The sequence below is a fragment of the Pezoporus flaviventris genome, unplaced genomic scaffold, assembly GCF_033815535.1.
Source record: "Pezoporus flaviventris isolate CSIRO_AGI_PZ_B2104156 unplaced genomic scaffold, CSIRO_AGI_Pfla_v1 ptg000049l, whole genome shotgun sequence".
In the NCBI taxonomy this organism is placed as follows: Eukaryota; Metazoa; Chordata; class Aves; order Psittaciformes; family Psittacidae; genus Pezoporus; species Pezoporus flaviventris.
In genome coordinates this window covers 163,322-178,376 of record NW_026892597.1, presented here as the reverse complement: position 1 = coordinate 178,376, position 15,055 = coordinate 163,322, and the positions used below count along the sequence as shown (strand labels likewise).

At 52.2% G+C, this 15,055-nt stretch overlaps 1 protein-coding gene across 1 annotated transcript in view; it reads left to right on the top strand.

Moving 5' to 3' along the window:
- Positions 1 to 15,055, top strand: part of LOC133277041 (SH3 and multiple ankyrin repeat domains protein 3-like) — a 302,090-nt gene extending 287,035 nt beyond the window's left edge. Inside the window, 1 exon segment of the mRNA XM_061468551.1 lies at positions 14,424 to 15,055. Coding sequence (XP_061324535.1) covers positions 14,424 to 14,967 — 544 coding nt within the window. The 3' untranslated portion in view covers positions 14,968 to 15,055.

The window sequence follows — 15,055 nt, the reverse complement described above, 5'->3', positions numbered from 1 at the left end:
CTTGTGCCTCGAGTCCTGCACAGCAGATCCTGCTTCGTTTGTGTGCGGCCAGGGGTGGGAAGGTCCTCATGTCACTGCATATGCCCATGTCTTCATGCATTCAGTCCTGTTGCTGGTGTCGCAGTGTCTGAGTGTTTGAGGTTGCACCCAGGGGAGATCTGCTGCCAGCGTTAGCACTGCAGGCGTGTGGCTCATCCCTCAGCTTTGGCTGCCTGGTGTGGGACAGGGTGAATTTAGTCTGCCCAGTCCATCTTCTGCCCCCACATTGTTGGGACACTGCCAGGCAGCCCCAGTGGCAGCACCAGCAGGTCAGAAAGTGTTTGGGGATGTCGGCTGAATGGGCTCGTCCCCAGTCGCTGCGCCAGCGTTTCAGACAATAGCAGTGCCTGCTCCCGTCCAGCACCATCTGACCATGACTGTCAGCTGATGTTTCCTCTCTGCTGGACAGCCCTGTTGGTCTGAAAGCTTTAGACATTGTTCCACAACCCTTCAGCCACCCTGCTCTGAGCAGGGCCCTGAGCAGGGGCCCAGGGCTGCAGACAGGCTGCGCTCAGTGCTGTGTGCTGCAGCCCTATGCCCTGCTCAGGGTGCTGTGATGGCTGCGCCCCATGCCTTTCTAAGGGTGCTGCATGTCCCCACCCTCCCCACAGCACCAGCAGCAGTACCATTCCCATTCATGGCTGAAGAGATTTCGGGTCAGGGGAAGAGTTAAGATTAGGATGAGGATTAGAATATAGGGTTAGATCTGGGGTTGAGGTTAGGGTATAAGGTTAGTCTTAGAGTTAGGGTATAGGGTTAGGGTTAGGTTATAGGGTTAGGGTATAAGGTTAGTCTTAGAGTTAGGGTATAGGGTTAGGGTTAGGTTATAGGGTTAGGGTTTAGGTTAGGCTACAGGGTCAGGTCTTAGATTTAGGTTTAGGGGTAGGGTATAGGGTTAGGGTTAGGTTATAGGGTTAAGGTTTAGGTTAGGCTACAGGGTCAGGTCTTAGATTTAGGTTTAGGGGTAGGGTATAGGGTTAGGGTTAGGTTATAGGGTTAAGGCTGGGGTTAGGGTTAGGATATAGGATTAGGCTTAGGGCATAGGGTTAGGGTTTGGATTAGGACTGGGGTTAGGGTTTAGGTTAGGCTGTAGGGTACAGCGATAGCCCTAGGGCTGGTGTTAGCTTCTGTCATGATCCAAAAGGATCATCAATGACCCTTGTTCTGCATAATCCACATACCTTTCCCAAATTCCTGCTTAGCTCAGCACCTTTGATATATTCTTAGCACAGGTTTTTTCATTCCATTCCCTGGAAAGGAGCCTGCTAGAAAGCCAGTGCATTTTGTGGGCACTGAAGTAAATACTGAGTTCTACAGCAGTTCTTAAATCACCATCAGTTCCAGTGCACAAGGGCTTGCTGCTGCTCGCAGCACGGGGTTATTTGTCTGCAACATTGGATGCATTCATACCAAATAGATCAGCTTTCTATGTCATCCCCTTGGCCAGCTCCCTCTCATCAGCTGCACCTAGGGTGCGGGATTCCCTGCAGGCTGAGGGCGTTCTCCCTGCTGTATAGTTTCTCACCTGGAACATAAACCTTCAGCCCTGGAGCAGAAATCCAGCTCTAGGGCTTGGCCACAGGCTGCAGTGAGGGGTGCTCGGCCCCACACTCAGCCCACTTCTGGCACCCAAACCCATAACCCTCAGGTTTTAGTTGTGGGTGAGATGCACAGTCTGAAGGAAAGCAGTGAAACAGCTCCCCTGAGCCCATGTCCAGCCACAGTGCCTGTGCTCTGCCCAAGTCTTGGGAGACCATTGCAGGGTTCCAGTGCTGCAAGAGGAGATCCCAGGGTTTCTCAAACAGCACCTGCTGCTCCCTTCTTCTTACAGCACTCGTGGTGAACCTCATGCAGGCCACATGAAGCCTTTTTCCCATGTGCACCCTAATGCAGGGCAGCAGTGGTGTCCCCAGGGCAACACGTGGCCTGTGTGGAGCCCGCAATCGGGTGGTGGGAGAAGGTTCATAGTGTCACAGACTGGTTTGGGTTGGAAGGGGCCTTAAAGCTCTGCCAGCTCCAACCCCTGCCACAGGCAGGGACCCCTTCCACTGGAGCAGCTTGCTCCAAGCCCCTGTGTCCAGCCTGGCCTTGAACACTGCCAGGGATGGGGCAGCCACAGCTTCTCTGGGCACCCTGTGCCAGCGCCTCAGCACCCTCACAGGGAAGAGCTTCTGCCTAAGAGCTCATCTCAGTCTCCCCTCGGGCAGGTTAAAGCCATTCCCCTTGGCCTGTCCCTATATCCCTTGTCCCAAGCCCCTCTCCAGCTTTCCTGCAGCCCCTTTAGGCACTGGAGCTGCTCTAAGGTCTTCCCTTCAGGAGCCTTCTCTTCTCCAGGCTGCCCCAGCCCAGCTCTCTCAGCCTGGCTCCAGAGCAGAGCTGCTCCAGCCCTCGCAGCATCTCCATGGCCTCCTCTGGCCTCGCTCCAACAGCTCCACGTCCCTCTTGTGCTGCTGCCCCAGAGCTGGATCAGGACTGCAGGGGAGGTCTCCCCAGAGCACAGCAGAGGGGCAGGATCCCCTCCCTGAGCTGCTGCTCATGCTCTTCGGGTGCAGCCCAGCACACGGGGGGGTTCTGGGCTCAAGCTCACACTGAAGCAGGGTCATGAGGAGCTTCTTCTCACCCAACACCTCCAGGTCCTTCTCCTTAGGCTGCTGCATCCAGTCTTTGCACACCCTGTGTTTGTGCTGGGGATTGCCCTGACCTAGGGGTAGGACCTTGCACTTCGCTTCAGCTTTGTCCTCCCACAATGAGGTAAAACTGTGGCAACCACCAGAGCTTTCTGGAGTGGAATTTTGTACTCTGCTTAAAATGATCAGACACGAATTCAGAAAATCATGGGTTAAACTCAGCATAGCTTTTACCCCCCAGTCTGAGATGTTCCTCAGTCAGAGAAGAGCTTCAAGCCCCCCTGATTGTCTTTTCAGGCATCTCCCAGAGGTGCACCAAGAGCTGATGGCTCTTTGAAGGCATCCAGAGCTGGAATCATAGAATCACAGAATGGTTTTGGTTGGAAACTAACTTAAAGCTCATACAGTTCTAACCCACTTCCACTAGACCAGGTTGCTCCAAGCTTTGTCTAACATCATGGATGCCTCTTTTGCCGTTGCTTCAGTCAGGTCTGCATTTTTGTGTGCCGTATTTCTCATTCATGTCAGCTTGCCTTCTCCTTCCATGGATTTATTCATTTTCCCATCCCTGTGGGACCACACAGAGTGTCTCATGGTTGGTGTTTCCTGTGCGTCCCTGGCCCCAGTCTTCCCCCTCCATGACAGGACACACACACGCAGGCTGCCTCCAGCCAGAAAGCCTGCCCAGAGTGGAGTTACCATCCTGTGCCGTGGCACATAGGAAACCATGGCTTAAGCATCTTCGTATGTTAGACCAAACTGAACAGCACTTGTCTACTGTAAAGCATCTTCCCACTTTGTAGACCCTGTGATCATGGATCATCTGGCCACATCACTGAGCTCCTATCCTGCAGTCTGAAGTGTGATCTACAAACTTTGCCAGTCCTCCATGATGTAGCATTAGGGTTTATTAAGACCTTGCACTGTTCAATGAGGGTCTCTTGCTTAACATCAGAGCAGCAGCACGGAGCTGGTTTGGTCACACTGCTGTTTGTTACATGTGTTCATGTGCTCATTAAGCTATGGGAATCAGCTTTCCCATCTCTTTGTCAGCCCCGTGTCAAGGAAGATGCTGAATCTGTTCTAGTTTAAGGACTTCTTCCCTCATCTGCTCTTGCAATAGGCAGAAGGGATTCAGATCCTGAGCAGACTCAGGAGATGTGGAAGGACTTGACTTAGATGTAGAAACTAAAACCTCACCCCTCCTTTTTCAGCAAAAAGAGAAGGTTCACCTTGTACCATTGTGAGACTTAGATGCTGGAGGCACTGGCTGTAACAAGTCCCTGGCTCAGTGGTGTGTCAGTAGTACACACACAGCATCATAGAATCATCACAGGCTGGGAGGGATCTCAAGGATCATCTGGTCCAACCTTTCTAGGTAAAGCATGACCTAGGCCAGATGTCCTAGCACTCTGTCCAGCCAATCTTAACAGTGTCCAATGCTGGGGAGTCACCACATCCCTGGGGAGATTGTTCCAGTGGCTGGTTGTGCTCGTTGTTCTCATTGTGAAAAAATGACTTCAGGCAGGGAGGGTTTCAGTGCCCTGAATATCTTCCACCGCTTCAGTCCTGGCACATCTGCACTCATCTGGAGACTGAAGTCTTTGTGTGCTGCCTACACAGTGGCCCAGCACTTCCAGTGAGGTGCAAGGGGCACTTTGGGTTCCTTTGCTTTCCCCAAACCAGACAAAAAATTACAAGTGGATTGGTCCTGGTTTGTTGTCTTACAGTAGCTGCACACTGCAATGAGACCTGAGCAGAACACGGCATGCTCCGAAATGGAGACACTTGGCTCAGGGCATCTGTGTGTGTTCCACAGCGATTTTCATCAGGAAGGCCACCCGGGGCAGGCAGTGTGAAGAGTGGAAGTAGCTTATCAGTGTTCATTGTGGAGAAGGGTTAACACAAGCAGGTATTCTGCAGTAGGGTCCCATTTCATTTAATAGATGTATTAATTGTATGAAAACCATCATGATTAGTGAGACTCTCTGATGTGCAGAAAACATGTTGTTCTGGGGGATCCTGAACTTAGGACAGTGAAGAACTGGAGGGAAACCAGCTAAGCTCAATGAGTGACGTGCATGAGAGCAGGGACAGTTCAGTGCTAAGTAAAAAGTTGAGCAGCTGAGGGCAGAAGCTGATTCTGCAGGTCAGAGAGCACAGTCCCCATGAATTGTGCCTACCTGATGTTGGCTTCAACTGACTCCAGTGCACCACAGGCAATGAGGAGTGAAAGCTAGTGCTGCAGTGGTGCGGCTGGCAGGCACTGATGGTGCTGCAGGAATAGTTGCTGTTTGCTGCGTATGCACCAGAGAATCCCAGACTGGTTTGGGTTGGAAGGGACCTTAAAGCTGATCCAGCTGCATGGACAGGGCAGGGATACCTTCCACTAGAGCAGATTGCTCCAAGCCCAATCCAGCCTGGCCTTGAACACTGCCAGGGATGGGGCAGCCACAGCTTCTCATTTTGTGTCATCTGCACACAATGGGTGTCATCTCTGTTTGTTGAGGATGCTCTCTTCCTATCATCCAGGGATTTGATAAAGACATTAAGAGATATTGGCCCCAGTACCAACCCAGGGGATTGTGTAACCCACAGGTCAACAGTTTCCAGCTGGACTTTGTGCTGCTGACCACAGCTCTTAGATCCTACCATTTCATCCAGTTCCTGATCAACCTAACCGTCCACGTGTCCTGTGCATGCTTCACCAATTTGTCAGTAGGAATGCTATGGGAGATGCTTTTGAAAGCCTTGCTAAGTGAAGGTAAAGAAAGCCCATTGCTCGTCCCTCACCTACCAACCGTCTTTTGGTGGCAGAAGGCTGCTGGGTCGGCCAGGCAAGATTTCTGCTCTCTAAAGCCGCACTGTCTACTGTAGTTGCTTTCTCGTCCTCGGTATGTTTAGAGATGTCTTCCAGAATGATTTGCTCCATCATCTTCCAGTACATGGTGTAGGCTGCACCTCGTTCCCTGGTCCTCCTCCAAACAGGGGTTGCTGTGGTGTTATGTGGCCACTTTGTTCTGGATGGCAAGGTGCAGCTTTGCTGGAGGACTAGCACAAGGCAAAGCCCCTGCAAATACCCCCATAGTTGCTCCTGCCCAAGCACCTCCCAGCTCCCCTTTCCCACTGCACCAAAGGAGTCTAGAAGCTTCCCTGCCTGGTGCCATAGGGACAGCTTTCCCAAACACCTGGTTAACGGATGATCCCCTGGATGTCTTGGCACTCTCACTGACCATCTTCCTGAAGGGAACAGACCAGTCTGGTGAGCGACCTGCTCTAATGGAAGCTGTCCCTGCTCATGGCATGGCGTTGGAACTAGACGAGCGTTAAAGTCCCTTCCAGTCCAAACCATTCTACGATTCTATGATTCTGTGATCATAAGTGCTGCCCATAGGTTTTCATAGAATCATAGAATAGTTAGGGTTGGAAAGGACCTTAAGATAATCTAGTTCCAGCCCCCCTGCCATGGGCAGAGACACCTCACACTAAACCATGCCACCCAAGGCTCTGTCCAACCTTGAACACAGCCAGGGATGGAGCATTCACAACTTCCCTGGTTAATCCATCCCAGTGCCTCACCACGCTAACAGGAAAGAACTTCCTCCTTATACCCAGTCTAAACTTCCCCTGTTTCAGTTTTAACCCGTTACCCCTTGTCCTGTCCCTACAGTCCCTAATGAAGAGTCCCTCCCCAGCATCCCTATAGGCCCCCTTCAGATACTGGAAGGCTGCTATGAGGTCTCCACACAGCCTTCTCTTCTTCAGGCTGAACAGCCCCAACTTCCTCAGCCTGTCTTCATACAGGAGGTGCTCCAGTCCCCTGATCATCCTCATGGCCCTTCTCTGGACTTGTTCCAACAGTTCCATGTCCTTCCTATGTTGAGGACACCAGAACTGCACACAATACTCCAGGTGAGGTCTCACAAGAGCAGAGCAGAGGGGCAGGATCACTTCCTTGGACCTGCTGGTCACGCTCCTTTTGGTGTAGCCCAGGATACGGTTGCTTTCTTGGCTGCAAGCGCACACTGAAGCCGGCTCATGTTCATTTTCTCATCAACCAACACCCCCAAGTCCTTCTCCTTGGGCTGCTCTGAATCTCTTTTCTGCCCAGCTTGTAGCTGTCCCTGGGATTGCTCCGACCCAGCTGTAGGACCTTGCACTTGGCATGGTTAAACCTCATGAGGTTGGCATCAGCCCACCTCACAAGCATGTCGAGGTCCCTCTGGATGGCATTCCTTCCCTCCAGGGTATCAACCGAACCACACAGCTTGGTGTCATCAGCAAAGTTGCTGAGGGCGCACTCAATCCCACTGTCCATATCAGTGACAGAGATGTTGAACAAGACCGGTCCCAACACCGATCCCTGAGGGACACCACTCGTTACTGGTCTCCAGCCGGACATTGAGCCATTGACCACAACTCTTTGCGTGCGGCCATGCAGCCAGTTCTTTATCCACCGAGTGGTCCATCCATCAAATTGATGTCTCTCCAATTTAGAGACAAGGATGTCGTGTGGGACAGTGTCGAACGCTTTGCACAAGTCCAGGTAGATGACATCAACTCCTCTACCCCTGTCCATCAGTTCTGTAGCCCCATCATAGAAGGCCACCAAATTGGTCAGGCAGGATTTCCCCTTAGTGAAGCCCTGCTGGCTGTCACCAAGCACCTTGTTGATTTTCATGCCTGCCAGGAGAATCTGCTCCAAGATTTTACCAGGCACAGAGGTGAGACTGACTGCTCTGTAATTCCTCGGGTCATCCGTTTTCCCCTTCTTGAAAATGGGGGTTATATTTCCCTTTTTCCAGTCATGGGAACTTCACCTGACTGCCATGATTTCTCAAATATGATTGACCGTGGCTTAGCAACTTCATTCGCCAGCTCCTTCAGGACCCACAGATGGATTTCATCAGGTCCCATGGACTTGTGCACGTTCAGTTTCTTAAGATGGTCTCGAACCAGATCCTCTCCTACAGTGGGCCTAGGGTCTTCATTCTCACAGTCCCTGCATCTCCCTTCCAAGATTTGGGTGGTGTGGTCAGAGCCTTTGCCAGTGAAGACCGAGGCAAAGAAGTCATTCAGAACTTCAGCCTTCTCCACATCCCGGGTAGCCAGTTCTCCCGAGAGCTTCCTGAGGGCCCACGTTGCCCCTAGTCTGTCTTTTATTTGCAGTGTACCTATAGGATCCCTCTGTTACCTTTCACATCCCCAGCCAAGTTTAATCCTGACTGGGCCTTAGCTCTCCTAACGGGGTCACTAGCTTCCCAGACAACATCCCTGTATTATTCCCAGGCCGCCTGTCCTTGCTTCCGCCTTTTATAAGCCTCTTTTTTCCCTCTAAGCTTCCTCAGCAGCTCCTTATCCATCCAAGGGGGTCTCCTGGCCCTCCTGCTGCACTTCCTTCTGGTTGGTATGCAACACTCCTGAGCTTGTAGCTGGTGATCCTTGAATATCAACCAACAGTCTTGGGGCCCCCTGCCCTCTAGGGCTGTATCCCATGGAACCTTACTGAGGAGGTTCCTGAAGAGGCCAAAGTCTGCTCTCTTGAACTCCAGGGCAGTGAGCTTGCTGCACGCTCTTCTCACTGTCCTGAGGATCTTGAACTCCACCATCTCATGATTGATGCAACCAAGGCTGCCCTGGAGCGTTGCATTTCCAACCAGCCTTTCCCTGTTGGTGAGCACAAGGTCGAGCATGGTTCCTCTCCTTTCCGGCTCCTCTATTACTTGCAGAAGGAAGTTGTCTTCCACACAATCGAGGAACCTCCTGGATTGCTTGTGCTGGGCTGTACCGTCCTTCCAACAGATGTCAGGGTGGTTGAAGTCCCCCATGAGGACAAGGGCCTGCTAGCGTGAGGCTGTTCTTATTTGTCTATAGAGCGCTTCATCCACAGAGTCCTCTTGAGCAGGCAGTCTGTAACAGATCCCCACAGTAATGTCCCCCATTGCTGTTCTCCCTTTAACCCTGACCCACAAACTCCCTGTTAACTGCTCACCTGTCCCCAGACACAGTTCCATACTCTCCAGCCAGTCCCTAACTTAAAGGGCAATTCCCCCTCCCCGCCTGCCAGGCCTGTCTTTTCTAAAGAGCCTGAAACCTTCCATCCCAACACTCCAGTCATAGGGGCCATCCCACCATGTTTCTGTGATGCCCATTATATCATACCCCGTAGACATGCACACATCTCTAATTCCTCTTGTTTGTTCCCCATGCTACGGGCGTTTGTATAGAGCCATCTGAGCTGAGCTCCAAATGCAGGCAGCTCATTGGCTGGAGAGGCTGGAATATCTCTACATTCCTCCGAGCATTTATTATAGGTGCTGGCAACTGACTGGGTGTGTTGGGATGGAATGATGCCCTCCCCCCCTAGCACATCTCGTTTAAAGCTTTCTTAACCAGCCTGACAAGCCTCCTACCAAAACTGCTCAAACAGCTCCACGAGCCTCCAGTAGACTTGGCCTCCCAAATCGAGTCCCATGTTCTAAATACCCAAACTTCTGACTATGGCACCACTGTTCTAACCATTTATTAACCTGGAAAATCCGCCTAGGATAAGGTCCTCCCCTTTATCCTGTAGAATTGATGAAAAGACTGTCTGAGCTCCAGGACCCCTGTTTGCATTTATTTCTGCTCAAGATACTCCATACAGAGCTGTAGCAGCCCTTAGAGGTACAAATTTCAGCAGTTCTCTCCTGGTTTGCTCATTCTTTTGTTCATCTGAAGATAAGCTCTTCCAAAGCTTCTTCAGCTTCATCAGCCCTCCAAACACTGGTGGAGTTTCTGCCTTCCCTTCAGGAGGGACAGTACATTGGGTACAATTAACCCCACTTGTCTGCATCAGGTTGCAGTTGTTCCCTCACAGCATTCCTTTGTTTTTCTACTGTGAAAGAGAACTCAGGAGTGCCAGATTTATCTTCCCTAATGAAAGTGCTGGCTGCACAAGCAGAGTCTTGAGGAGCAAATGACAGCAGGAAATTAGACCACCTTCAGCAAAAACCTGTGTTCTCAGCAGTTCTTCAGATAAGCCTCATGCACTGCTGGGCACCCCTCTCCCTGTGGGCTCTCTTTATTGGGATAAGCTTATCCTCTCATCGGGTTCTTTAGCTGAGAGCCAGGAACAGATTTCTTGCCAAAATTCAGCATTTACAGAAGAGCAGCAGGTTGGCAAATGTTGCCTGAGACCAGCCCATCAAACCCATGGAATGATAGAATTGTATCATGGAATGGTTTAGGTTGGAAGGGACCCTAATGCTCATCCAGTCCCCTCCTTCGACCTGCTGGCCAACAAGAGAAAACTCGTATGAATGGAACCTGTCAGCAGGTGCCAGGGCATGGGCAAGGATGGGAGCTGCTTCCCTGACACCATTCTCACTTGCAGAGCAGCCTGTGAGAGCATCCGGCTCATGCCAGTAAGTTTGTCCTGTTTAGCAGTTGTGTTAATGTCCACAGTGACACGTAACACAAGTGCTTCTGGTCTTGTTCTGTGCACTGTTCAGAGACTTTCTCTTCTTTCTGTACTCCTCTCCCCTGTCCTTCCTTTTCAGGGACAGTTCTCAGGCAATTCTGGAAGTCAAAATCCTTTCAAAATGTGAACTGTAGTGGTGTCATGTCATCTGGGCATGCACTGCCCTAGGCAGGAAGCCTCCAAGTGTCCCTCTGCATTTCAGGCAAAGAGAGGATCAGTCCCCAACCCATCCCTAAAGCACAGCCTGGTCACAGATAGGCCGAGCTCTGCATTGGAGCCTTTGGGCGCACCGAGCTCTAGTGGAGATGCTCAAGAGCAGTCTCATGTCTCACTCATCAGCAGGCGGCGGTTGTTCATAACAGGAGGCGAGTCCTTCACACACTTCTAATGAAAAGCAATGGGAGATGCTTTTGAAGGCCAGGATGAGCATGCCTGGAAGCCAAGAGCACAAAAGACTTCACTGAGTGAAAGCAAAGCATTTCTCTTTGGAGTGATGAGGAGCATGTTCCCTCTGTGTCTGGATCTGCCCTTGCCTTTGTTACTCCTGAAGACATTCAGACTGAACAAGTTCAAAGGAAAAATCCTTATCCATTAATGACTCATTCATGGAATCTGCTTTTTAAGCCTATCAGTAAAAGTGTTCCCAGAAGGCTTAATTAGCTGTCCTACAGATCTCTTTCTTAGAACTTACATCAAGCTGGTGTGTCTTTGCTTGCGAGACTGCTTCCCACGGAACCTCTTCTCCCCCTTTGCTGATTCCAGTCAGTTCCACCCATGTGCTGTGGTGCAGAAGTCAGGCCTTGGCTTCTCTGTCTCAGGAGAGTAATTTTCCTGTATACACTGAAGAATCAATCTAGTCAACCGACCTACTGCTGGTGCTGACACCCTGCAAGACCAGGCTCTGTGCAGCAGAGGCCCAGAGATGCCAGAGCCTGGATTTTGTGTGTTCAGAGAAGACAAGCTTAAAGGCAGTCCTACAGTGGTGATGAGAACTGCCACGTCCCAGCTCACAGAGCTGGTGGCAACCAGCAATCCCACTATCTCAGGGTTACTGGTCTTCTGAGGCCCAGCTGGAGCACCTCCAGAAGTGGGAAGTGTAGGAAGCATTTCATAAAATCCCAGCCTGGATTGGGTTGGAAGAGACTTTAAAGCTCATCCAGTTTCAACCCTTGCCACGGGCAGGGACCCCTTCCACTAGAACAGCTTGCTCCAAGCCCCTGTGTCCAACCTGGCCTTGAACACTGCCAGGGATGGGGCAGCCACAGCTTCTCTGGGCACCCTGTGCCAGCGCCTCAGCACCCTCACAGGGAAGAGCTTCTGCCTAAGAGCTCATCTCAGTCTCCCCTCGGGCAGGTTAAAGCCATTCCCCTTGGCCTGTCTCTACAGGCCCTTGTCCAAAGCCCCTCTCCAGCTTTCCTGCAGCCCCTTTAGGTATTGGAAGACTCTTAAAAAGTCTCCCCTGAGCCTTCTCTTCTCTTAATTTTCTTATTAAGCTCCCCAGTTACATTGACTTGATGTTGCCTAAAGGAGAAGTGGGCAACACCACCGTGTTCAGGAAACCTGACAAAGGTTAAGACCTCAATAGAAACGTCCTGAGAGGTAGCAGCACTTGGCTTCAGCTTGGTTGCTGCTGGCTAGTGCATGCCTCCATCGGTGTGCATTCCTTGGACAAAGTACATGATAAACCAGCACTAACCTGGGACATCTGGTCTAGGTCATGCTTTCCCTGGAAGGGTTGGACCAGATGATCTTTGAGGTCCCTTCAACCTGGGATTCTGTAGTTCTGTGAACCTGCAATGAAGAAGAGCAGTGATCCAGGAAAACCCTCTAAGCAGATCTCATTGCTGTGCGTAATGTGCGAGTCTTCAGAAGGGTTCACATCCAGAAAAACTGACCTGGCTTCCGAGCAGGATGAAGTGCCTGTGTCTGACTAATTGGACTGATGGCCCATAATGAAGTCAGCATCTAGAGCTGGACAGGACACCAGAGACTGTCTGCAGAATAACGCATGGTTGGCAGAACTGCACTGCTGAAGGTGTTGAGAGCCAGCGGTACCTTGCCAGCCGCGCACCACAGTGACCGTTCCAGTGCTCAGCAGAGGAGAACAGACCTACAGGTTACATCCACTGACCAACCATGCCCGGAAGGGTCTGCTGTGACATCTCTGCCTTATTACTGTGAGGACACTCAGCCCTGGAAGCTGATTTCTCACATGTGGTTCCATTCACCCCATTTCCCAAGAGCAGGAATAGCCCGTTTCCAGACCCTGTAAACCACCAAATGAAAAAGAACCAGGGAGGCCCTGCAGCACAGTTTGCACAAGATGTGGGTCTCTGTGGGACCAACATCTCCACCACTGGCAAGGCCCATGATGCCAACAGCCTTTGAGCATCCACCCTGATGTGAGGAGCACACTCATGTGAGACTGCTGTAGGTCTTGGTCTTGGTACCCCTTGGACACATCTCTCTTCTTCTTTCACAGTTTCTGACAGCACTTTCTCCCCTGTCCCACCCTGCACAGGTTCAACAAGGCTTTGGCACACCAGCTGCAGTGCCTGCAGCCATTCCGGTTCCCATTGACCTTTCTCCAACGTAAGCGACCAGAACTGCTCAGAAATTCCAATGAAGTGTAGCAGTGTCTCCTGTGGCAATAGGATTGCATCCATACATCTGTAAGGAACCCTCCTTAGATTTGGCAGTGTTTGTTCTGCCCTTCCATGGCTACGGGAGTGCCTCCCAGCCACCCCCTCTTGGGGTCCATGAGCAGACCCAGAACTTTCTCTCCATCTCTTCCAGAAGATCCTTTGCCAGCCTCTGATCTGTACTTTGTACTGTCAATTTGCGTTCTGTTCTTGAGCCACAGCCCTCAAGGTCATTCAGCTCTTCCCCTTCCCAAATGCGATTCACCATCATGCTACTTGGTAACCCACTGTGCCAGGGTGGCAGGGAAATAATTAAGAGGAAGTACACTTGAGCCCACAGACTATGAACATATTCGTGTTCAGCTCATCTTGTGGGAGCCATCTCTCTTGAAAATCACGAGTGCTTGCTCATCTCCAAAAGTGTGGATCTTGTGTGGTGTGGCATCACTGGCAGTGGGTATGTGCTGTTAACTGTAGCCCTTGGACTCTTGTTGCCAGCAGCAGGTTTCCAGAGTGTCCATCAGTTCCAGGAAGGACCTGAGAGGGGAGAGCAGAGCTTGGAGGGTGGCAAGGAGTCAGGGTACTGATGAAGGTACCATACAGGCAGCCCAGGGGACCTCGTGTTTGGTAACCGACGTCCCATCCTGGAGCCAAGGAGCTGCAGGACTTGTGTTTGATCGATTAGTTTGGAGGATGAGCAGAGTGACATTGATTGACCCAAATGAGTGGTTGCGGACTGTTCAGTGAAGAGATAACCAGCCCAATCCCAGTGATGCCTCTTGGGCTGGACAGCCCTGAAGCAGCAGGGCCTTCCTCCCTTTCCTCCCTACTTACCATAGAATCCTAGATTGGTTTGGGTTGGAAGGGACCTTAAAGCTCATCCGGTTCCAAGCCCCTGCCACAGGCAGGGACACCTTCCACTAGAGCAGCTTGCTCCAAGCCCCTGTGTCCAACCTGGCCTTGAACACTGCCAGGGATGGGGCAGCCACACCAATTGACCAGACAGGAGCAGGCACCAACCCTGCACCAAGATGTTCAATCCATCTTTAGGGTTCTGCTGACAGCCAGAGACCAAGGGGCAGGCTGGACACAGAGAATGTGCCAGAAGGTTCTCTCTTGTCCCAGGAAGGGGCTATGTGCTCAGGAGCACTGTTTTGCTCCAGGTCCGGAGCAGGACCTGAGTATGCTGATGGTGGTGCATTAGCATGAGGGGATATGGGGGTCCCTGGTAGGAGCTGGGGCCAGTGGGCTTTGGTGCAGCTCCTCCGCAGCTTCCTGCTGCCCAGCAGGGGCATGGCAAGGTACATGGTCCTAGGCTGCAGCCAGTGTTCGTGTGCAGCCACGCTCCTCCCCCGTGGGTCTCAATGGGCTCTGGAGCCGTGGCAGTTAGGGCAGGTTTGACCAGGAACTGGAGGTACTGGAGATGCTGGCTGGAACCTCTTCTACGCACTCCGGAAGAGCCCTGGCAGGGCTGGCAAGGATGTCTTGGCTGGAGTGCACCTTGCCGTGTCCCCTGAGTGCTGCAGAGTCCCAGTCCCCCCCCATCCCAGCCTGCCCCATGTATACTCTGTGTGTGTGCTCCTGTGTCGGGACCTCGGCCTCACCCCTGCCCTCTGCTCTCTCCTCTCTCTCGCTGTACCATTCTTTCTGCAGACTTTTCAGTAGTTTAGGAGAACTCAGCACCATTTCCCAGCGGAGCTCCGGGACCACCTACACAGTCCGACCTGGCAGTCGCTACCCCGTAACCCGACGTACCCCCAGCCCCGTGAAGCCGGCTCTGGATCGGACAGAGCCCCTCAGCACCGTCCGGCCCTACGGTCTGACCCCTCCCACCATCCTCAAATCTTCCAGCCTCTCCATCCCACATGAGCCCAAGGAGGTGCGCTTTGTGGTGAGGAGTGTGAGCGCCCGGAGCCGCTCCCCATCCCCGTCCCCCTCGCCAGGGCCACCCCTGCACACCCTGCACCCGCCTCGGCCCTTCATGCAGAAACCCCTCCACCTCTGGAACAAGTACGACGTCGGGGACTGGCTGGAAAGTATCAATTTGGTGGAGCACCGAGACAAGTTTGAGGACCATGAAATAGAGGGCACGCACCTGCCTGCCCTCACCAAGGAGGACTTTGTGGAGTTGGGGGTGACCCGGGTCGGGCACCGGATGAACATTGAGCGGGCACTCAAGCAGCTTGTAGACAGCTGACCGTCCCCGGCAGCGCTGGCCTCTTCCAGAGCCACCGTGGGGGGTGGGGGGTGTTTCTACTAGACTAATAAAACCCACTTTGATTCTC